This window comes from Eubalaena glacialis, chromosome 5 (genome assembly GCF_028564815.1).
Source record: "Eubalaena glacialis isolate mEubGla1 chromosome 5, mEubGla1.1.hap2.+ XY, whole genome shotgun sequence".
NCBI lineage: Eukaryota > Metazoa > Chordata > Mammalia > Artiodactyla > Balaenidae > Eubalaena > Eubalaena glacialis.
In genome coordinates, this window is record NC_083720.1 from 48560059 (window position 1) to 48585553 (window position 25495).

A 25495-nucleotide genomic window follows, 5' to 3' on the forward strand; every position below is an offset into this window, starting at 1 on the left:
TGAATTATAATGCTTTTAGTCAATATGCAATTATTCAATGTAGGTTTTAAATCTGACATTGAGCTTCTTAGCAGCAAAAGCAAGAAGTAAACCGAAACACCTGCAAAAAAACAGTGACCACTACATATAAGTTTATAAAGTGCTTGAGAAGACAGTTTTTCCTTGAACTGAGTAGAACGAACCATATGGTGAAAAGAGGACCTAACAGAAGTCAGAGTAACAGAAATAATTACTAACATTTGCATAGCATCTATCATATAAAAACATTTTATATACATTAAAGTTCACCCTAGCCACACAATAATTCTGGTGTATGTTTATGTTTATTAGCAGTGTCCCAATTTTTAAATGGAAGAAAGAGAAAGCAAGCAAGCAAGCAAGGAAGAAAGGGAAGCGGGTGAGAGAGAGAGAGAGAATGAATCAGGTTTGTCTGGATTCAAAGCCTATGTTTTGCTGCTGGGCCAGTCACCTCCTCACCAATCAACCACATGACCTGGAGCAGGTTTACACTCTTCCCCAAGACCTTCATCGCCCATGATCTTCAGATATGGAATAATTGATCTGTGCCTTTCCTGCCATAAAGGGTCATGGAGGCAAATAATGAGATGCATGTGGAAGCCTCTGGGGTACTATTATAGGTATTGAAAATCCACTAATTGCACTGTCTATCAATAATATTAATAACTATAATTAAATCACCAAACAGAATATAGAATTATCTAAAAGCAATGGTTTGATTTGCACATGGTATAGGAGATGTTGCTGGTTATTCTCAGATTCTCACTGTAGTCTCTGATTTCTAGCCTCAGATCCTTTCAGAGGTGTAGCCTGCAGGGAAGGAAGGAAGGGAGGCAAGAGTTTGCCCAATGACTCTCTTAAAAGAATACTTGCATAGATGTGCCACATCTTCGCAGTCATAAAGAGAAACGACATTGACTTATTTGTAGTGAGGCGGATGGACCTAGAGTCTGTTGTACAGAGCGAAGTAAGTCAGAAAGAGAAAAACAAATACCGTGTGCTAACACATATCTATGGAATCTAAAAAAAAAAAAAAAATGTTTCTGAAGAACCTAGGGTCAGGACAGGAATAAAGACGCAGACGTAGAGAATGGACTTGAGGACACGGGGAGGGGGAAGGGTAGCTGGGACAAAGGGAGAGAGTGGCATGAACATATATATACTGCCAAATGTAAAATAGATAGTGGGAAGCAGCCGCAGAGCACAGGGAAATCAGCTCGGTGCTTTGTGACCACCTAGAGGGGTGAGATAGGGAGGATGGGAGGGAGACGCAAGAGGGGGGAGATATGGGAATATATGTATATGTATAGCTGATTCACTTTGTTATAAAGCAGAAACTAACACACCATTGTAAAGCAATTATACTCCAATAAAGATGTTAAAAAAATAAAAATTAAAAAGTTAACAAATTTTTAAAAATTAAAAAATAAAAGAATACTTGCAAAATGTGGCTCAGTTTTATCTTCTGAGGAAATTAGGAGTCTAATCCTTGAGCCAGACAAAGATTACAGTTGTACATTTCATCAACCTGTCACAAACTGCTACTATCCGGGCCTCCGGTTGCCTTAGTAACCTTTCTCAGTATGCGTTTAAGGAAAACGTCCTAATGGAAGTGTTATAGGAAGGATCCATGTGACATTTACCAGACTGAGGAGACCCACTTTCATGGCCCAGAGGATGTGGTAGGCGGGGTTCCTAATGGCCAGTGAACTTCTTCCTCAGAAGAACACAAATCCAATGTAACATCTACAAAACTTACCACCGTGCTCATTCCTGTGGAAAATAGGGTGCTGAACAGAGAAATGCATGGAAAAGAAAGATTTCTACTAAATTCAAAGGGCAAAAGAAACCCACTGTCCTTTCTAACAACATCACACTATTGCGTAAGCCAGGAAAGTTACAAATTCCTCTGGAGGCAGGAATAAGTACAGACTTTTTTCGTCTTACTCTATAATAAAAACTGATAAAGAGGACACAAGAAGTGTGGTTTCCCTTTAAGTGGATCTCAGTGGATTTATCAACTAAATTGAGAGAGAAAGTAACACTTTGGACCAGTCGTTCCTTAAATGCCATTTATTTGCAGAAGTAAGCAGCAGTATCTTTCTTAGAGATTTATTATAGGACCCCTTCAATAGAGCTATCTGGGAGGCAGGCAAACCTCTAAAATAATCTAAGCTAAATTAGCTGATATGTGCAGCTGACAGGAAGGATAAGAGTACTCAGTCCTGCTCTGTGTCTTTGACATCAAACAGCTCCTGGAAGAGCTGTGTTGATTTTCACCAGCATGAATATCAGCAGTTGCAGACACCTTATTAGAGGAGGTGAGTGATGGACAAGCACAGCCTATGAAAAGATTAACATTGCTGGGCACGGTCCTGGGGATTAATCCTTCACAGCTGTGGGATACCAAACAAAATTGAAATCCAACCACGACGGAACATGTTGAAATCAGTAGGTCTATAGAAATCTCTAAATGATTTCTTTGACCAGGGGGGAAAGGTTCCATTTACTACCTGCTGTAGAGAGCTTAGTTGACAACACTGAAGAGGAAAGAAAGGTTTAAAATAAGGTATTTTTCACATGCACTAAGGCCATTATTTCAAGAATAGCATAAAAGAGGATAGTCACAAGGCCAAATGGATGACATGGTCCAACTCTAGGCTTCTGACAATCGGCAGCCAAAGTAACTTTTGTACTTTTAAGTAATTATATTTAGCACTGTGTATTCACTGTCTTCTACTATTACAGTGGCTATCCTATAAGGATACACTTAGCATTTAACTTGTTATGGTTTCAGACAGTGACTCTTAGGTTTATTTACAAATGAACACAAGTTACGTTTGAGCATTGGTTTCACAATGTTCAAACTGTATCTGCAAGAAAGAGTATGGACGGGAACTGCTGAAAACCAGTATAAGCTAATTCATAAAGGAGATTGATTATTAAAATTCCTCTTCCTTCTATCTTCAGTCTGTCTTCTTCCTTCACTTGGAAAACGTCTAGCCATCCCTCAAAGCCTATGATGCTATCTCTCTTTGAAGCTTTCCCCAGCTCCAGTAAACAGAGTTTGTTGCTTTGTCTTTTGTTTTTATCACATCCCTTTCATCACATTTTATGACGTTTCTGTTTATGTATCTCTTCCCATCTTGAACTCTTTAGGAAGGAAACCATATCATTAATGCAATCATTATATGGTTGTTAAAAATGGGCTCTCCAACCAGACAGACTATGCTCAAACCCTGGTTCTACAGCTGTGCAACCATGGGTATAATCCTTAATATCATCTGGAAAATGAGGAAAATGGGAATATCTGCTTTGTTGTGTTATTGCAAGGATTAAATAAGATAGTAACATACAAAATGCTTTGAATAGTACCAGGCTCTGTTAAATATTTGCATTATTTCTTTTTTAATATCACCATGTCTTGCTTAATGTCAAGCATAGAGTAGATGCACTGTGATTACGTATAAAAAAGATGAAGAAATTCCATAATAAATAAGCACTTCTGAAGTGTTAACTTTTGCATGGTTCTTTATCAGTTCTTCAATAATTATGATGAAACAGGAGCACATATGATGGAAGTATGTGTTCCGGGACTGAGCTTGAAGGCCCCCTTAATCCTAAATCAGAGTTTCTTCAATAAACTTCCACTTATTTTCCTAAAATATTTTATAAGGAATTAAGAGTATCTGTAAACATATTTATACCCTACAGAGTTCTAAAACAGACTTCAGGTAAGGAACAGTGGCTATGATTGGCTAGGTTTGTATTAAATGACTTTCTTCCGAAACATTTTGACATAACTAGGTACAGCCTGGGAAGCAATAAAGAATCTGCTCTTCTCATTCACTGAAAACTCCATTAGCTGGCTCTCCTGTGACCTGGTCGTGGAGACACTGGCTGCTAGTTCCTCTTTTGTCTCCTATGTGCACCTGTCTGGCAGTGAATTTTTCACTCAGGAAAAGTTTTGCCATATGCACAGGGATTGGGACCCCAGGTATATGTGAAGGGAATGGGGATTCATGTAAAGCAATCTCTTCATCCTGAGAAGAACTCCATCTAGCAGGGGCTACAATCCACTGAAACTCTGACCAAAATGTGCTCATTCCTTCAACCAGTATTGAGCAATACAAAGTCCTGGCACTATTTTAGGGGCTAGGAATCCGGTAGTGAACTACCCAAGAGTATAAACAACTAAACAGACCATAAACAAAATAAAGTCTATTAGAAAGTAATGATGCACTATGGGGAGAAATGAAATAGAAAAGGCGATCAGATAGTCTTGGAAGAAAGGGTAGGAGGCATGCAGTTTTAAATGGGAGGATCAGGAAAGGCCCCATGGAGACTTCAGAGATTTCTGATCATGCGTGCAATGGACTGAATGTTAGTGAGTCCCCCACGTTTATATGTCAAAACTGTAATCCCAATGTGATGGTATTTGGTTGTGGGCCTTTGGGAATAATTAGGTCATGAGGGTGGAACCCTCGTGAATGGGATTGGTGCACTTACGGGAAGTGGGCAGAGAGCTAGCTGGCTTTTTTCCCACCATGTGAGGAGACAGTGAGAAGTTGGCAGTCTGCAACCTGGAAGAGGGTTCTTACCAGAACCTGACCATGCTGGCACCCTAACCTCAGACTTCAGCCTCCAGAACTGTGAGAAATAAGTGTTTGTTGTTTAAGCCACCCAGTCTATGGTAATTTGTTGTAGCAGCCAAATGGACCAAGGCAACATTTATGAAGCACACATATGGGAGACTTTTTATATTTTTGAAAATAGAGTCTGCTCTTTTTTGGTGTAATTTATTTCATGGAAAAGGAATGATTTTAAATGTTTGCTTACTTAATAAATTTTGACTATTGAGGAATTTTTTTCATTGCTTTTCCACTTTATAAATAACAATGTATTTCTCAGGCAAAGAAAAGTCTCAAGAAAAAAATAAAATAGAACTTTAAAAGTTCAGTAAAAATTAAGTTTATGTTTATTAGCTTTTCAATGATAATTGCCAAGGCAAATCACAAAATTCAAAATAACAAACTGGTTTTATGTTTGGTATCATTTAATAAATAAATGTTTAAAAAAATCTGTGATAGCTCAAATTAAAAAAAAACTTCATGTACTAAAAAGGTATTCAACTCCATCAAGCCTCTGCCCCCATGTTCTACCACAGATTATGTAAAATCCTCTTTGTGCATAAAGGCACAACTTCTGAGACTTTGGAAGACACTTGTGGTTTTGAGAAATAAATAACATTTATCTCCCGTGAAAAATGAAAGAGTCCCAAAACTCATCAGAGGCAACAATTCAAACTATTACTGAAAATGAACATACACAGAGTTTTTTTAAAAAATGGAAATTGATTTTGATAACTCACATTTACATTAGTGTTCCATAAACTTAAATTGCTTTGCAATCACTTGGGTGCTTGTTAAAAATGCAAAGTTCTAGGCCCAGTCCCAAGATGTGAATGTGAAAATAGAACCACGGAATCTGCATGAGAATTAAGTACCCTGAATATTCAGGTCCCAGGGGTCCCCAGATAGAAAACAGTGATCCCTGAAATGCAATGAAAACAAAGAAACAAAAAAATCCACTTCTATTAAGGAAATATTAACACACTGTACACTCAATCCATGAACATTTTCACACACTTTGATTAGAAGTGGCTTTATAATTAACAATCCATGTGTGTTTTACTTCTTAAAACTAACACTTTCTATTTGGAGATTACCAAGAGGTCAGTGTTAGGCAAAAGTCCCCCTTTCCCACCTTTTGATTTCCGTCTTCACTAAACCATCTTGGCATCACTTGACCCTCACTTCCTCCTTCCTTGGGGAGAAATGACTTAACTGATTGGTAAATTTGAAAAGGATAACTTCCCTGCTCTGCTTAATTTCTCTCTTTTGTCATTCTGGAAGCAAACTGCCCACAAGGAGCAGGATTCTCCTGTGCTCTTCCAAGCCTAAGTCTCCCCAGGCAGCACCACCCTCCCCATGCTATGTGCTGGGGTCCATCCAGGGCAGCATCACCTCTGACTGAGAGACTCCCTAATTCTGGACCAGTCAGCAGGACCATGTGGCTCTCACACTGGGCTACAGCCTCTGACCTGGTTTCTATCATTAACAGACCACGTTAACACACCACATCCTCCATCTCCCACTCCTTTATCTTAGTTCTTACTCCTTCAGAATAAGGTGGGAGTAAAAGGGGATGCTGTTTATCTGGCTCCTTTCAAAACCCTCAGAGTCAGAATAAGGGCTATTGTCAGATATACATATAAACATTGGAGTAGCAGTATTGGTCATTGATCCAAACACTGAAACCCACAAGGTATGTTTGTACCATTTTGTTTAAAACAAGTCTAAAAAGTTGTATTTCTTTTATCATTTTATTCATTCAGTAGTAAACAAAAAGAAACTAAAAGTAAAAGTTCATACCACCCAAATCACATGTTGAAATGTTGAAAAATACTTAAAAATTTATAGGTAGCAATAACATGATTTATGACTAAGTCTCAATCTAAGCTAGGGTGTTTACCCCAATCTCTAAAGTGTCATTCAACTCATCTATTATCCATCTGATTTGGACTTAAAATAAAGCCTAAACATTTAGTTAGACTATGCTGACAGAACAATATTGGGAAGTCATTTAATTTCTCTAACCTTCAGTTTCTTCATCTGTAAATGGTAAAGTTATAAAAATTTTTCTCTTCATATATTTGTGGCAAAAATAAAATGGGAGTACCTATCATAGTGATTTATAAGTAATAAAATATCATTACAAATTATTATTTTTTTTATAAATTAGTATTCCTATTACTCAGTTATTTGATTTTTTTCAGGGAATCATGCAACTCTGCTATATGTATTTCTTCATATTAAACAACGAAGTACTGAGGAAATCCTACATGCAGTGGGACAGGTGCTCTATATGCTATGGTTATACACATTAGTGCATGCTTCCTGTGCTCAAGAAGGTTTTACTTAAAAGAAGAGATGCAAGAAGTACAGTGGAAGCAAAAAATAAAGAGAATAGCAGAGTAGATTTTGTGCAGTAACAATCGTAAGGAAAGCGGAGATTAAAGAAATGAAAGGAGAACGGGCTCGCCCTTAAAGATATCCTCGACTCACGTGGATGGAAGGGAGCAGGCAGGTAATTTCAGGGAAGACAGACACGTGGGCAGAATCAGACAGGAGCAAACATGCCGTGAATGCTGGAGTAGTCGGGCAAGATGATTTCCTGCCCTTTGGTAAGCAGCTCCCTAAGTATTGTCCTGTTTCTTCAAGGTGAACAAGGATGCATGCCAACTTCTCAATTATGGTTTTTGGTAAGAATATGGCAAAAATATAGCTTTTAAAGGTCTCTGTAGAAAAGTGTCTTTGGATTGTCTTTAACCAAATTTTCTAGCATGTGAAGGAAAAAACGGAGCTAATATGGAGCAATCAGTGATGAGATAAGACAGAGTAAAGCTCAATTATGAGACTCCTAATTCTCACCTACAGAGTAAGACATTTATCATTATGTTAGAAAGTGTTTGGGGAGGATTATTTTAAGTAGGATGCACTTTACATAAATATTCTCTAGCACAGTATGGATTCCAGGGGAGAGAGAAATCTCTCATTTGTTTACTTTGTTTCAACTTTAAGTAATCCTATATAATCAAAGAGAAGGCGAAGAGAAGGAAATAAGAATGTCATTGAGTTTAAGTTTTACCTCTCTACTTGGGATTTGCCTCTACTCTTTCCCAGCATAGTTATGAATGTAGTCAGCACTCATCCATATTTAGGAGAAGGTACACAAAGAAGCAAAGCAAGGAAAGGATGGCCAGTTAGTCAATTCCTATCCTATATCCCTGCCTATATCTGGGATTGGCCTCAGACCAATAATCTTGGTACCTCAGAATCCATAATGTACTTGATGCATCAGCAGACTTTCTGTGTCTTTATTGTGTAAAACATAAGCCACATCCCAGAGTGAAGAACATAGCACTGCAAGGAAACACCACGAATGACACCATTTATAGTGAAATGATTGGAAGTTCTCTAAGAGGAGGTGACATGGTGTAGATGTCATGGCATAAGATCTCAAGCAATCCTTGTCCACTTGAAAACTTTCCCTCCCTTCCCAGCCTGAGAAAATGTATTTAAAGGAGTTGACAGACTTTCCTTAAATAATTGTTCTAGGATTTAAATTGTTCCCTAAAGAACAGACATTTCAGGTCCTTCTGGAATGTGGTAGGGTGAGGAGATGTGCTTCATGGAAATATTTCTAGACTCACCTTAGATAACCACTGGCAAGAATAGTTCTTACTGTTGTAAAATGTGTATTTGAAATATATTAGCTAGGCAGGTCAACTCTGAAGTTTACAAAGATTTTGCAACTACACAGTTTCTTTGCTGATTTTGTATTTCCCTTGAAAACACCTACAAAATGCTAAGCTATATGTTAGTTTTATTGTTGTTGTCTTCTAGAAGAGATATATAAGAATGCTGAAGCCAGCTTACTATTTTGAGCATTATATTTTTAGTCTAAAATCTTGTTAGGGACCTACAGCTTATGTGCAAATTTGTAACAGAGGTATATTTTCTAAAAAGAATTTTAGCTATGCAAGCTCTACTGTCATGAAAGAAGGCATTTGGCTAATTCCCTCTGTGTCTCCTTGAACATTTGCAATAACAGGAAGGAGTTAATTCTGCTTTTCACTCAGGTGATGTTTAAAAGCTTCTGCTAATTTCTTCTTCAAGGCACCAGTGATATTTAGGAATTGCTGAATATAGTGAAGACAGATGTAGGATTTGGGTGTTTGTTCAGGTGCTTCTGGCTTCTAATTATTTTATAATTATCCATTTTCCCCTGTAATTTGTTTAAATTTGGAATCACATCGCCAATATATCTCATTGCTGCTGGGTCTTCAGTATTCTCCTGTTTATTCATGAGAGAGTTTCTGTGACCAAGTCATTAATAACCATGAGTTTACTGAGATACAAAGTCACTCATGTACTTAATTCTATTCAAATGGATGTCTGGGAAAGCACTTGCCCCCAGTATACTACCTTGACCTTACTAATCTAGGAACCTTAGAGTATTTCTTTACTTGTAGAGATTTAGAAACAAACAAACAATCAAACAAACAAAACAAAAATTAGCACTTACGAGGAAGGTTAGAGTGGAAAAAACATGAGTTCTAGCTTTTGAAGTCTGTGGTTGATTCCAACTCTGCTGTTTGGTTTCTCAGAAATGAGACAAGTTTCTTAGCCCCTTTGAACAAATTTCCTCACCTATAAAAGTGGTTATTGAAAATACCTGTGAACTATCTGATACGTGGCAGAACCCAGCGTAGTATAAGTTGCAACACAAAGTACTCAGAATCAGCATAAAGAAAATGACGTTTTTGACAGCTCTGTTCACAATGTTTAGGAGCCTTTCTACCTAAACTGGTTTTGTAAGAAGAGGGGAGACTGAAGCAATAATTAGAAAATTTGAGTTACAATAGGGTGTGTGCCTTGTCTCAAAATTATTCTATGATTCAAAATCACTCTATTGTTTTGAAGATCTATGAAGCTGACATTTTGATGACCTCTATTTTATGGATGAGGAAACTGAAGTTCAAGAAGTTTGGTGATTTACATAGGACCCACAGCCAGCATGTTTCAGGGGCAGGATTTGACCATTGTCTGTCTATTTTCAAGGCTCAGTGTCTTCTAACCTGAATGTTGCCCTGCCTCTACAGCCAAGTTCTACCATTAATTCACAAAGGAACTCTGTGTAGCTCATTACTTTATCATGACATGTAATAGGAGGGAGTTTGACTGCATGGGCTTTCATATCTTCCTACTCAAAAGATCTATGATTCTTAGTTCCAGACTTTGTCACATGAACAAGATAACACACATTCTTACTTGAGATGAACGCAAGCATACCTCTAAAAAGAGACATTACTCTCCCTCCCTGCTATTTAAATGTATCTCAGTAAAATGCATATATTAGTAAGGCTCAGGAAACATTTATTAATAATAGCAATGATTTTATGTATTCCAATTTTCCTCCGAAATCCATACAGGCCCAGGTATTACTTCATTTAGAAAAAAAAAAAAAGACAGGTTTTTTTCAATAAATAATCTGATGCCTACCAAATGCCACTCTTGATGGTGGTGATGGGCACGATCATTGTTAAGAAGTGGAGATCATTTCATAAAGGAAGTGCATCTTGGTTGACAAGAAAGCAGAACAAGAAGAGCATCTTCAAGCTACAATGTGAAGTTCAGATCCGCACATAATTATGATTCTTAATGTTAGATTAAAAAGCATTAGCAATTCAGCCCTAAGACAGAGTTTCTTAACATTGAGTTTGCCAACATGGTCCTCAGGGTCCACCTTCAGAACGTCCCCTGGTCAACAGCAGATGGTGACCGTACAGTGAGCACAGAAGCCTGGGCACTCCTACATTACAGACGGGCAAGTAAATCTGTGCCACCACTTTGAAAAGCAATTTGGTCTTAAGTATATGCTAGGATACATGAAACAGCCCATTCTCTTGTTCCATTAATTTTTCTTCGAAGACTCTATCCTAAGAACATAATTCTAAATATGTAAGCAACCTCACACACAAAGATTCTATTAAAGAATTTTTCAAATACTGGACAAAAGGCAAATAACTTACATGTCCTAAAATCAGGGTAAGTAAATTATATTATACACATTTATAGAATATAATGTAGGCATTAAAATATTTATGAAGGACCTATAATCGAATATAAAAAGATATCTGCTCCACTGTTGAATTTAAACTACATAAACTTTTTTACATACAGTATTATTAAGTTCAAAGGAACAAAATATTACCAATGGTTATTCTTTGAATGGTGGGATTATGGGCATTTTATTCATATTTCTTTCTTTCTGTATATTTATAAACTTCTTACAATGATTGTTTATTACTTTTGTAATGGAAAATCATTCCCTTTCTCACCATTCAGGTTTGATTTCCAATGCTATAATCTTTTCACACTTAAATGCAGTTTAGTGACTTACAAATATATGTATATAAAAAGACTTTATATATGTATATGAAAACACAAATTATGTTTGATCATACCTCAACCCAGTGGTTCTCAACACAGTGAGAAGTACTTTTGCCTGCCCTTCCTCCCCTTGCAGGATTCAGCAGTGCCTGAAGACACTTTTGGTTGTCAAAGTTTGCAGAAAGGTGCTGCTGGCATTTTGTAGGTAGAGGCCTGGGATGCTGCCAATAGCCCTATCATGCAGAGGACAGCACGCTCAACAAAAAATCACCCAGTCAAAAATGTCAATAGTGCTGAAGCTGAGAAACCCTGCCTTAAACAAAATGTTTAAAAATTCTATTAATTCAAGACTGTAATGGGAACTGTGAGTTTATTACCAGAACCTCTGAATAAACTTGCATATCTATCATCACTCCAACCATCTACTCAATCCCATAGACATTGAGGGTACAGAGACAAGTGCTCTGCCTATGTGGTGCTTGAAGTTTAGTGGAAGAGAAAGGCATAGAAATCAAGTTTAATGTAATTTGAAGTGCTAAGGCAGAGTGCTTTGGGATAACAGATATGGGTACTTCATCCTGTTGGGTGGTCCAAGGGAGGCTTTCTGGAATAGATGGTTCCTGAGCTGAGCTTAAAGGATAAGAAGGAGTTCATCAGGTGAGGGGCAATGAGAATTTTATTCTAGAAGGAGGGACAGTCATAATACAGGGAAAGGCATGACACATGAAATAGCATGGGGTGCTTGGGAAGTAATGAGTTTGATAGCCTTGGAACATAAAATGGGCACAGGTGAGGGTGGGGAAGAGGCACAGAGGCCTTAGGGCCAGAGTATCGTTTTCTGCTTCAGGAAGTCAAGAAATGCTTCCCAGAGAAGGAAGAATATGAACTATGATTTGAAGGTTGAAAAGATGTTTCCAGGAATATGAGGAGGGAAGGGCATTCGGGGAGAGAGAACAGTATATGCAGAAGTATGGTAGCTGGAGATCACACAAAATGCCCAGGGAACTTAAGTTTAGTGTTGCTGAAACATAAAGTTGGGAAGAAAGAGGGAAAAAAAAAGGAGAAATGACTAGAGATGAGATCAGTCAGATAGGCACTGGTCTGAGAGTGACCTTTGTATTATATGCAAAGACATGGAGATTTTATTTTATAAGTGAAACCGAAGAATCTTGAGCATCAGCTCAGTCGCCATGTCCGGAAAGATTTCCCTCTGGAGATAGGAAGTCAAGTTGGAAGAAAGTGGGATGGGGATGGTGTTAAGATGAGACACGCGTATTGATTTAAAGGGACAAGCTATCAAAGATGCAGTGAGAAACCCACTGATACATATTTGTTGTGCTTCCATGATATCCTTTGTACTGCTCTGGACCCTAGGGAAATACAGGGAAAATTCACTCTGTGCTGAGGTAGAGTGTTCTCTTCTCTGGCTGAGGAGAAAATAAATGAACACAAAGTAAATGACTTGGGGAACAGTGCATGAAGGTTTGTTATCATCAAGTATACCTTGTATGACATACATCAGGACTGATTGAATTCAGATTAAGGAGGAAATGTGGTATTAGAGAGAGGGTAGGTTTTGATCTGGGCTGAAATGGGGAAATACGGGTGGCATTTGGGTAAGAGAAGGCATTGTGGGAGAAAAGGGAAGAATGGGAGGGAAGACTTAGAAACTGGGATCAACACAAAGTGTCCTTGAAAATGTGAAACTAGGTTATATCAACTGCCTGTAGTTCCCAAGGATGTGTGATGCTGAGTGCTTAAAAGTGTCACTCAGATTCAGCTCAAAGGTCACCTCTATGAGTCCTTTCTGATGTTCCCTACCTTCTAAATAGTACTGGTCAGTCTCTTCTTATGTCCCCCTACACCTTGCAAAGATGTGAGACCAGGAAAATTTACTAAACCAATTTGTCTGTGTGTAAACCCCTCTTAGCTAAAACTATGCCTTTAAGTTCCCAATTACCAGCACCGTTAAGTTCCCAGTACAGTGCCTGGTACACAGATCACTTTTAAGAACCTTCATTTCATGGATGATTGAATGAACGATCATGTTTAGTAATAGGTATGATGGAAGTTAAGAACAAAGACAGCAATGATACTAACTCTGCAAGTAATACAAAGTATTTGGTGAGCTCTGTGCTCCAGTCCCTGTGCTAAACATAATTTTAAGAAATATCATTTAATTTACTTCTCACAATAATCCTATGAGGTAGCTACTATTATTCTCCCCATTTTTGAGAGAACCGACATTCAGGGTGGTTATAAACTTTGTCCAAGACCATGTGGACAGTCAAAAGCAGAGCTGTGAACTGACTTCAGGTCGGTCTCACTTCAAAAAACATGAAATTAACCATTATTTATAGATTTTTCATTTTCAAGAGAATTCAGACTTAAGGTGATTTTACTTTTTAAAACCTTTGTTGATTCAATGTATTTGTCCTCGACCCATAAGACTCAATGTAATACAATAGTCGGAGGACCAGTTTACTTTGAAGAGTTGAAATGTGTCTTTAACAAACCCACAAGATAAGGGTTTATAAACTCAATGAAAAAAGCATAATGTCTCCTTGTCCAAGAGGCAATGAAACTTAAACAAAAATCAGTGAGAAGGGGGGACCCTAATTGTCTAGCCCCAGCATTGACTCATTGTGTAACACAATCATGTTGATGGCTTAATTTACAAAACAACCCTCTAAATTGGCCTAGAAATTGTGAAATTAGGGGAAGGGAAAACATTGCACAAACACATACATCCTAATTCAAATCACTTGCTAATTTGGCAGATAATTCCAACAACCCAAAAAGAAGGACTAGACCCCCATCCACTCAATGAGACTAAGGACTCAAAATCTAGATAAGTTTCTAAAAGGTGACATCTTACCAATCTGAGACCCCTTCTCAACGGGTTCCTTTATTGCCAACTCTAGTGTAGGGGTTGGCAAATTACAGTGAAAGGTCAAGTCCAGCCTGCTACCTGGTTTTGATCTTTCAGTGGTATTGTTTTACATTTACAATGGTTAAAAAATAAAAATATTCTGTGACACATGAAAACTGTATGAAATTCAGATTTGAGTGTTATTGGAAGACAGGCACACACACTCAGTTTTATACCTTTCGTGCTACAACAACAAAGTTGGGCAGATATAACGGACTTCATGACCCACAAAGTTTAAAATACTTAACATATAACAAGATGACTGACAACTGTTCTAGAATAAAGCTCAGCAGGTGCCAAAGAACTCAGTGAAGAAATCATTGCAAACATCATGGGTTTGGCCTTTCAGATTTATCGCGTAACTCAGCGGTTCTCAAAGTGTGCCCTGGAGCAGCATGAGCCTAAAGTGAGAAATCATTAGAAATGCAAATTCTCAGACGCTAACCTAGATCTACTGAATCTGAAACTCTGAGGGTGAGGACTTGCAATCTGTATTCTAACACGTCATCTAGGTGATTTTGATACACGTAAAGTTTGAGAACTGCTGATATAACTCAAGGAACGTGTTACCTTTTCATAATTACAAGAAAGGCATTTATTGGCTTCTATGTGTATCCCAAGCACTGAGCTAGGTATTTCACTTATATGTTTGTATGCCCTACAACAATCCTGAAAGGTTGGGCTTATTAGCCTCATTTTACAGAAGGAACTCGAACTCAGGAAGGTTAAGTAATTGGTTGAGAGTTACTGAATTAGGATTTAAACTCAGAGCTTCACTTGCCCTCACTTTACTCTGCCCTCTCCCTTATCATGTATGAGAGAAAGCAGCTCCTTAGACCATGAGGGAGCTGCCCGGGTTTATCAGGTAGGCTTTGGCATTCTCTTGTTGAATATAAACAATGTCACAGAGTACTAACATCAGACAAGACCACTCTGTACCTATTGATCAAGAAAAAAACAAGACTACTCTGTAATCAAGGCTGAGAAGAGGACAGACATGAACTTCGTTTAAACCACAAAAATAACCAAATATCCACCATTCTAGCTAATGCAGCTTGCTTTCTGCCAATTACAGCTTTAGCCTTTGTCTAGTTTTTGCTACTTGTACCCAAGATTTATTAAGCCAATTACCCTGGATTATTGACTTCATCCAACAAAGCCCTGCTTCCTAAATCATAATCCCCTAACACAAGCTCAAATCCAGAAGTCCTTTCTAACACTCTGTTACCGAGATGCCCCACAGTTCTCCATGGTGTGTGTCCTCCTTTTCTGCAAAAAGTAACGAAGCCAAATTGTTTGACCACAGGTGTGTTCCTGGTGCTCTTTGGCTGGAAGTCATTGAAATGTACAACTCCTCCACCCTCATCCCTCCTCACTAAGATTCCACCTCTCTGCTCCAGGCTGGGGTGGGAAATGGGTTCCCAAAGTAAGCAAAACTAAAACAATAATAGTCCCCAAACCAATCAGTACCAAGCACATTGCCAGGTTCAGAGCAGACATTTACATGGATTCATTATATCTTAAGTGGATTAATGGGCTTTTTAGAATCAACCTGATTACAATAGTGACTTTAGGAAGCTGCCTTTTTTTCCTTTAAATTACAGTTTAAATTCCTATTTTTAGCTTCCAGTCTTTACTTATCAAAGCCTTTTGATCCCTCAACTCGTCAGATTTCAAATGCCACCATCTTTGTGTAGCTTTCCCTGAAATTTTCCAACTGGATGAGATGGCTCTTCTCTTTGTGTTTTCTAAAGGCCTTGCTCCCCCCACACCGCACCAGATACATTTTCATCTTGGATTAGTTATTCATGAGCTGTTTGGTCTTTAATTTGAAAACTTCCTAAGAACGGTAAAATGCCCCATGTCCTTTATTCCCCTTCACATAGTAGGTGCTTAGTAGATATTTGTTCAATTTCACTTAGAAATCCAAGTTGTTGTTGTTTTTTCCCAGTTATGGAATTGAAAGGGCTACTTTCCCAGCCAAATCAAAGTCCATCTAAGCTGGGCTTTTTCAGCTCTCTGCTGGATGTCTGATTTGAAATTATTTCCCAGGGCCATAAGGTTCTAATAAACATCTACCTCAGATGCTTTTGGTGTGTGGTTTATCTCTGCTTTGCAGGGTAACATTGATGTTAAATCTTCCTAGCAGAAAAAAAAAGAAAGTGAAAAAATCGTAATCAACAGTTTCCAAGCTACTTTGGAAACTTGAAGGAGGCACTAGAGGCTCTCAAGTATGTAGCACAAGTAGAAGTGCACTGGCATTATTACTGTATGGGAGTAAATTACACTCAGGCCATCATTTTTTTAGTATGTTCTACATATCAAGCATTGTGCTGGACAGCAAGGTTAATTATATAATCAAGGAGAGGGAATAAAACTATGTTTATTTCCCTTTACATTTTTTTCTGTTTTTGTTCCAAGAATTCCACATTTTATACCATGTTCCTATGTTGGTATTACCTCACCCAGTACCCTGCATGTAGAACTTGTGCAAGCAACTTTCTGGCATATAAATTTGATAAACTTCGCTTTATCCATTAAAAACCCAGCTTAGAAATCATGTCCTCTGGGGAGTCATCTCTGATCACTTCTATCTCTTCCACTTGGGCTTAATTACTTTCCATTCTTTATATCTCGGACTCGTACTGATTTAGCTACCATAATGTATTGCATTTTCTTTGTTTATACTCTACATACCCTTATATAACTGAGAGTTCCTTGAGGGTAGCAACTACTTTTAATTCATCTTTGTATACCGGGCCTAGCAGAGTGCCTGGCATATTGTAGACAGATGAGAAACAATAAATGTAAGCCATTGCGGAAACACAAATAACAAAGTATTGGTAATTATTGAAGTTGGATGATGGGTACATTAAAGTTCATTATACTATTCTCTACACGTTTTGTGTGTAAAATTTTCCAAAATAAATGTTCAGAGTAATTGAAGACTTTGCAAGATGTCAGATGTATCTTGCAAAAATTTTAAATTCCCACCATAAATGAAGCTACTATATTGGTAACTACAACCTCTGTGTGCCCCAGATTTCTTTTTTTTCTTATAAGAAATACATTTGAGGCCAAACAACATTGCCCTGAAATAAAAAACAATTATGCCATTTCAGAACAGGTGCAGGTCAAGAGTATTATATTAAACATGAGTTTCTGGAAAAACTGGAAATTGACAGTTCACATTAAATATCTTATTGAGGAGGGCAATCTATGGATTTTTGCCCATGTTGTCTCCCACCTGAATTGTTCCAGAAGCATAACTGGTACCTCTGCTTCCACTCTCTTACCTCTGAACTCATCTTCACCTACTCCCAGGCTGACACACCTGAAACACTGGTCTGCCATATCGTTCATTATTTCCCCAAAGCTGAAGACTTTGAGCAAATGGCTCTTCACCAGTGAGAGAATAAGTGTCCTCTCAGCATTCACCCCAATGGACCCCTTCAGACACATCTCATTTCAACATTCTGATGCCCACGTGCTACAAGCCGCTGCTCTTCTCCATGAAAGCTACCCTCGGTCAGTGCTCAGGGTCACAATTCAAGCTCTTTGCTCAGCCTGGAAAGTTATTTCCCCATTCTCCCATCTGGGAACTCCTTCTCACACTCTAAGTCCTGTACAACTGGTTTTTTCCTCCATGAAACCTTCCCTTGAGCCCTTTCCAGAATGTTCCACTCCATTTGTGCCTCTACAGGCCATTTCTTGGGTTTGTGCCCAGAGCTTATTTCTCCTGTCTTGTTAGGTAATTAGTTTCCCTTTCTAGAATGTAAGGTTACTGAGAGTTCATTCCTTCAGTGTTCATCTTGTCCCTTCCCACCAACTCAGTCAATGCCTAAGAGAGGACCCTGCCCACATTTAGAATCCAATAAGCTATATATTACATGCAACACTGTGAAATGATGAGATTAATCCTGTGAGTGTCCTTCCTCCTTCCCTTTATTAATGAGTGGATATATGTAAAACCTCAAATCATTATATTAAAATCCCATTAGTCATTTTAATCCTCTTTACAAATTGCTTTTGCTCCCTAAACCTTGAATTTTTAACTGAAAGATAATTATTTTTTAAAGTAGGGCTTTATTGAAATCAGAATCTAATTTAGGTGGGAGCAGAAATGTTTCTCTTTACCTTTTCCTATTCATGGCTAATTCTCACTAGCCATTGTAGACAATAATAAAGTAACACTGCTTTATCTTTTTTTTATTTATTTATTTATTTATTTATTTATGGCTGTGCTGGGTCTTCGTTTCTGTGCGAGGGCTTTCTCTAGTTGCGGCAAGTGGGGGCCACTCTTCATCGCGGTGCGCGGGCCTCTCACTATCGCGGCCTCTCTTGTTGGGAGCACAGGCTCCAGACGCGCAGGCTCAGTAATTGTGGCTCACGGGGCCTAGTTGCTCTGCGGCATGTGGGATCTTCCCAGACCAGGGCTCGAACCCGTGTTCCCTGCATTGCCAGGCAGATTCTCAACCACTGCACCACCAGGGAAACCCAACACTGCTTTATCTTGACACTAAAACAGAAGCTCACATTCATATAGGCTCAGAACTACTTTCTAAGTTAATCAATCCACAGAGTCACACTAGAGAAAATACTCCACTATGGTACCAGTGAAGAATCACTGCCCCCTGAGGACAGTTTAAAGTTTGATGTTGCCTAAAAGAAGCTCACAGTTCTGCTCTGGGCCTCATCTTTACTTCTCCACCAAAAAGAATGGCTAATTCTCTTGCCTTTTTCTGGGCTGTATTTTCTAAGTGGTACAATCTCAGTTAAATGTTTGGCAATCTACATTGGTAAAGCCCTTTTTGGCCTTTTTATCATTTGCAGGTAGAAAGGATGAAGGACTTGATAATCTGATATTTTGCGGCTTGCTCTGTAAAGGCTTTTTTTCTTATATCTCCACTTGACTGGTGATCAAAAAGTTCTGTTTCTGCTTGGAGAGTGCCCCAATCTGAGAAAACAGAGACAGGAGGCCTAGGCTAGAATTCTTATGATTTCATTGGGTCTCACTGTTGGATTCTACTTGGGCTAGCCATTCATGGACATTGACTATGTCACAGATGGTCAAAATTCAGTGCAGATCTTCAAGGGAAAGGGGCTCAGGAAACCATTTGGCTTGCTTCTATTCTAATCCTGCCTCTAAAGTCAGTAGTCTGGTTTAGCTCACTTACGTGCCATGCTTGGGTCCTATACTTGGGTAGGGAAATTGTGTAGCCATTGTGTAATCTTATTTCCTATGAATGCATTTCCCTCAGATATCTCATAGGGTGTTAGTGGACAGTTCAGTACAAGATTCAGGAATTCAGGAAATTTCCCACCAATGTTTTCGTTAATTCTCTTTCCCGGTATCAGGAAAGAGAAATAAGTGAAAAGTGTGTTGTAGTAGGAAAAGCACTGTATAGGATTCAGCAGTCCTTGGATTCGGTTCTGTCTCTGCTCCCAGTTAGTACTGCCTTCTGATAAATCAGTTAACATCTCTGGGTTGCAGTGGTCTTCTATGTAAACTGAGACAGTTGGACTAGATCAGCACTTTTTAACATATACTTCAGAACAAAAAAGATTTTTTTCCCAATTTTTTTCTACTTGTCAAGGAAATATACCTCATGTATGGTGATAACCTGCATCTTTGTTATTTTAGCACAACCAAGCCTTGCATATTGAATCCAAAGTTTGCCCAGCTTATTGGACATTTTACACAATATCTTAAATGTGTAGGCACATCATCTCTATATATGTGTGTGTACAGAAATAAAGATTCATATATGGACATGGATATTATTATTTGGGTATGAATATGGATACCTATCCCAAGAAAGATGTTTCAGACTAGCTCAAAATTCTGTGATTCTATTTGGGGGAGTTAGGTTTACAATTCAATTTTTTGTATTGTTGGAACTCAAATTTGAAGGTTCTGTCAGGAAATCTTTAAGTGACATAAAACAGCACTTAAAGAATAAAAGCTGAGTTATTTGCAGGGGGCTGTTGCAAACTTGGGACTTTTGACTTTAAATGTCTACATTACCAACACTGGCAATAAAAGAACTGTGCACTGTCTTATAGGGCTGTGAAAGTTGACTTCCTCGAATACCTCCATGATGGATTTCCTTAGAGCCTGCTTCATCTAGCTCTGAAACCAAGCCATCTTGAGTATAGTGCACTAAAATGGTGGGCTATGGCTCAACTGAGTCCAGAGAACAAAAACTAATATGGAGAAGGAATGAAACAGAAGCAAATTATTCCAATCATAGAAATTGAAATGATCTTATCTGTATTTTGTTAAGTCACCACTAATGAGTGCACTGAGGCAGAAATCTCAAAATAATGCAAGATTGTTGTGTAGCACTTGGAAAAGTTTGTTTCTGTATTGTTTTCCTTCCAGCAAAAAATGTAAGGTTAAATAAAATTACTCCCACGGTTAAATAAAATTACTGTGTAATATAAGAAAAAGCAGAAACTATTTTCTGAGGTTTTATTTAATCCCATTACAATATTATTCTTATGTGTGCCTGAGCAGAACTTGTCACAGATTGAGAATACTTAAAAGAAGATACGAAAATTGCATGGAACTTCTTCTGTTCTTATAAGGTCTAAATAGTAGAACCTAATGAACCCACTTGTAGAAAAAAGGACTTTCTGAAGATAACATACATTGACCATTATTAACATATTAAAAGAAACAACCTGTGTACCGGATATAGTTTGGGATGATGTCATCTTAGCTATCAGGTCTTAGCTCCTTAACTTGGTCAGAAAGATTAGAAGCATGGGCAGGCTTAAATATGTTCCTCATCTTCCCCCATTACACACAACGTGAGAAGTGAATATTCATAAATAACTCGGCAGTAAAAGATCATATCCTTAGGAACGCCATTCTTTCACTTGAGAAGAAAGAAGAGCTTGGATGTAGAATTGACACCAAATAATTAGGGTTTAAATAATTCAAAGCATGTTATTTCAGTAGAAAGATTGCATATGTATATATAAAACTATATATATAACTATATATATATAACTATTAAATGGAAGTTAATCAACTTTTTTTACTCCCCAATTGTTGTATAGTAGAATTGATTTGGGTAGTAAAATTTATATTAGATGGATAAAATATTTATTGGTAGCACTAGTGCTGTCCTGTGCTTATATGGGTTCCCACTCAAGAGACAAATGAGCAAAGTGGCTCATTGGGAAATGTAAATGGAACACTTTTGCAAATTAAGAGTTCAGAGCACATTTTTGCTAAGCATTCATTAACTCAATTTTAAATCAAAAGCTTACCCATTTTATATCATAATCAATAACCCAGCTCCACCCCCGTACCTCCTAACTAATGAGGCAGCCACATATTTCCCTCACAAATCTGGGTACTCCTCCAGAGGATGGAATTACTAATGACATTACGGCGTGGTAGCCAACACGAAACTTGACAACCCAAACAGCAACCTGTATTATCACCCCATAATAGAGAGTCCTAACTTCCCACCTTGGAACTATATTTAACCCATAATATCACCCTAAACTCAAATAGGTTTCAAACAGAAAGATAATGGCACAATATCCCTTCCTTTCCAATGTCAAATATCTGGGTAAACAGAAATGAACTGCCCAGTGCTAGGCTGCTCCATGTGAAGCATGCATATTTTAAAACTTTTACTTTGCGTATTAAGCCTCCTCAACTTCTGCAGCGTCTGTATCCACTTCTGAACCAGACCTGACCAACAGCACAGATGGGAGCGACCACTTTACCTTCCGAAAAATCAATCAGTCCCAGCAAATGAAGCAGCTTCAGAGACGCACATATAATCACAACAATACCCACTGTTTGCAGTCCTTCCGACTCCCACTCGAGAGTCAACATCCTTCAAGCTGGGTAGAGCATCCCAGCCTCCGAACCCCTTCGGCGTGGAGGGAGTTAATGAGAGAATCCGAGCAATATCTGGCTTGGAACGAAGACTCACGAGGGGGGAAAGTGAGCAGCTCCTCAAAGATGCACCTGGCAAAGCAGCGGCCCCCCGGGGTGAGGACCGACCTGGGCTGAAGTCCAGGCTCTCATACTGATGCTGGCATTTGCCTGGTAGGGTCCCTCAATCACAGCGCGCCGGCCTTGGGACTCTGCGCTGCAGCCAGCGAGTACTTGGACTTCAGAGCTGCTAGGGAAACATCTGTTGGAGAACCGGAGAGTTTGCTGTGTCCCTGCAGAGAACAGACACTCCCAGGAAACTTGCCCTGGAGAGCACAGCGGCGCTCCGCGCGCTGACGACGCAGCACCGTGCTGAGAAGAGCTGTCTGCGCGCTAGTTTGCAGCCTGGGAAGCTTGCGAATGTCCCCTTTTTGCCATAGCAACTGCTCTCTCTTCGCGGAGCAAGCTCCGCGAGGCAGCTCAACCCGCTCGCTCTCAGGCTGCTAGGAAAAATTCAATTTTGGTGGCTGGTGCCTACAGCCCCTTAAAAAAGCCCCCGCGGAAGCCCATGGGCAGCTTTTCTCGGGAGAAAAGTGCAGGGGCAAAATATCCGTGATTCAATGGCTTTTTTCAAGCGGGAGCATCCAAACCGCCGCCCACTTGCCACTACACTGGGCCTGTTCTGGTCCCCGTTGACACATGATTGAGAGCATTATCAGGGAGATTGATTTAGTCATTATATTTACAAACATGGATAGGGGGTGGGCAGGGCAGTGCCTTGCAAGAACACTGCTGTTTAGTAACTGCCCCCTGGAGGGTGAGTGCTACAATCGTCCTTAAATTCTTGCTTTAGCCTGTCTGAAAGCAAAGTTTCACAAACTTCCCTAATGATAAAAATTACTCGGCTTGTTAAAAACAATCTTTTGTGGAGAGTCTGATTCAGAGGATTCTGGAGTTTGTGTTCTTAAACTAGAAGCTAGGTGATTCTTACCATCAGGGAAGCATGAGTCCTACTGTCCTGAGAGGTCCCAAGGGGCATTCTATTCCAAACCACACCAAGCAGCCTAGGCAGCTTTGTGGGAATGGTCACTGGATTCTGGGCTATGTCAGACCCACACTGGCTTAGTGTGGGTCTGACATAGAACCCCAGCCCAAGAGTGGTGGTGAAAATAATCAACTGGGATTCTGTATGTGAAGGGATTTTTAGCCCCTGGAACTCACTATGAAACATAAGGGCTTATGAGTAATGTCTTAGACCCCAGGGCATATCTCCTGGTTCTGCTACTTTCTTCCTTTGTGATATTTTGCAAGACACTTAACCACACTGAAAACAGTTCTTATTCTGTGAAGTTGTGATTCTGATCCTTCGATGCTTTATTTAAAGTTCTCCATTTAAAGGGAACTCTGGCAACTTAGAGTGGTCATAATAATAGTTAACATTTACTGAGCATTTACTATGTGCTCATCAATATGAGCTCATTAACTCATCCCCATAGCTCTATGTGACAGGGATTATGGTCATCTTCATTTTATAGGCGAGGAAACAGAAACATAAAGAGGTTAACTTGCCAAAGCTGTGGGCACAGCGCTTGGTAGGCGAGGAGCATTCATTCTTTCATTCAGTTATTCTTTAACATTTATTAAGCTGCTACTATGAGCTATAGATGATACATGAATGATAAAATGGGAAACAGTGTCCAAACCTATCCTTTGGGGACTTACAGGCTAATAGCGGAGGCAGGCATGAAATTGAATGTGACCCATAAATGTTCTAGCACTTGAGTAGATATCTTTGACGGTACAGTGGGAGCACAAGAAGGGAACGTCAGCTCCACCTGGGGAAAGGTGGGTGGTGGTAACAGGAAGGAGACTTCATGGAGGAAGTAACCGTCAATGATGGTAGCTTTCATCATTATCGGAAATATTGTATCGTACACAAGCTTCAGGGTAGGCAGGCTTGGGTTAAATCCTGACTCTGTCACTTGTTTGCTGTGTGAATTGGGGGAAACCGCTCCATCTCTGAGTCTCAGTTTTCTAAATCCGAGATAGGAATGCAGCGGCCTCCTTGTCATGGTTGACATGAGAGTTAGCAGACCGTGGAGAGCTGAGCCCAGCCCCTGGTATTCCCTTGCTCAGCACAGGGTAGTTGTGGGATTATGACAGAAGTGCCAACTCTTTAGAGGCTCTGCTGGGTCTAGATGGATGACATGACTTTGCTCTTCTCTGGTCCTGCTACTCCTCCCTGCCTCTAAGTCTAGTTGCAGTCCTTTCTCCATAAAGACTTTTTGAACACCCCAGCCCACAGGGATATTTTTCTCCTCTGGGTACCAGGAAAATAACTGGTACATACAACTTTTAGGTCATCAAGTTGGCTCTTTTCATTTTGGATAATACGCTTATGGGAGATATCTTTCTATCAATCGGCCCAACCATCTATCCATCTAAACATGTTGTTTTCAGTTGCATCACCAAGCCAGTGAAGGGGAAGCAGTTCTCAGCAGTTGATGGGAAAATAAATGTTTTAAGTAACCATTCTCTGAAATTCCTGCCAACATATAGCTATAGGAAGTCAAAAGTTAAAAGAAGTTACAGAAATTAATTAGGTCAGTTAAACTATAACTGTATTTTTTAATCCTACCCAATACCATATTATAGTTAAAAAAACTAAGGTACAGAGAGGTTAAGTGACTTAGTCAATGTCACACAGCTAGAAAGTAATAGAGCCAGAATTAAAATATCCCTTTGACACCCAAACTTATTATTCTCCCTTTATGCATTTCAGCAGATTTCAGCAAATATTTGTCAATTGATCTTTTGAATTATAGAGTTAGGCAAAGTATTTTAAAGTTGCCACATCCCATTTTCCAGGAAAGAAATCCCAGCCCTGCTTGAAATTCACATAAAGCCCCATGGGTACGATTTTGTTAATTCCAGGCAGTATTTCCCTTCAGGACAATGGCATTCCTAGTGTAGGATCCACCAGCTGAGAGTCTCGGAGGCCCATCCCTTTCCTATCTACATTAGCTACATTTGTACCGGGTTTTCAGAACACTTTCTGTTGGCTCCAGCTATAGGATCTTCTAGCTCTCAAAGAATACAATGGGCTCTTTCACATGCAGCCCCCTAGGATTTTATAAGGTAATAACACCATTGAAGAGTTTCATTCTTCATCTGGAAATCTAGGGAAATGGGAAACACCTGGAGAAGAGTGTTTCTCTAGGGGCCTTTTGGGAAAGAATAGTCGTCTGCCTATTATTTTAAAAAAGCAACAACTTCAGCTTAGGCTCTATCATTTTGTTGCAATAATTTGTTAGCCCCAAGTCAGGTTATTATATTAAAATATGCTCTGGCTTTCTCTCCCCATTTCCAGGCTCACCGCTTTCTTTACATTGTAAGGAATACCCACCATAGGAAAGGAATACCAAAGGAATAAACTAACATTTCATGCTCACTTACTCTAAGCCACGCACCATATACTTTACATATATAAATTAATTTAATCTTACCACAAACCAGAGTTAGGTATTGTCATCCCTATTTCAAAGAAAAATAAAAACCAAGGTTATTGAGATTACATTATTTCCACAAAGTCACATTCAATAAAGGGCGCACTCAGGATTTATG

At 39.1% G+C, this 25495-nt stretch overlaps 1 protein-coding gene across 1 annotated transcript in view; it reads right to left on the reverse strand.

Annotated features, from left to right (window-relative positions):
- Positions 1–21829, reverse strand: part of KCNIP4 (potassium voltage-gated channel interacting protein 4) — a 235952-nt gene extending 214123 nt beyond the window's left edge. The window contains exon 1 of the mRNA XM_061191272.1: positions 21718–21829. Coding sequence (XP_061047255.1) covers positions 21718–21829 — 112 coding nt within the window. The remainder of the gene's footprint in view (positions 1–21717) is intronic.
- Between the last annotated feature and the right edge of the window lie 3666 nt (positions 21830–25495).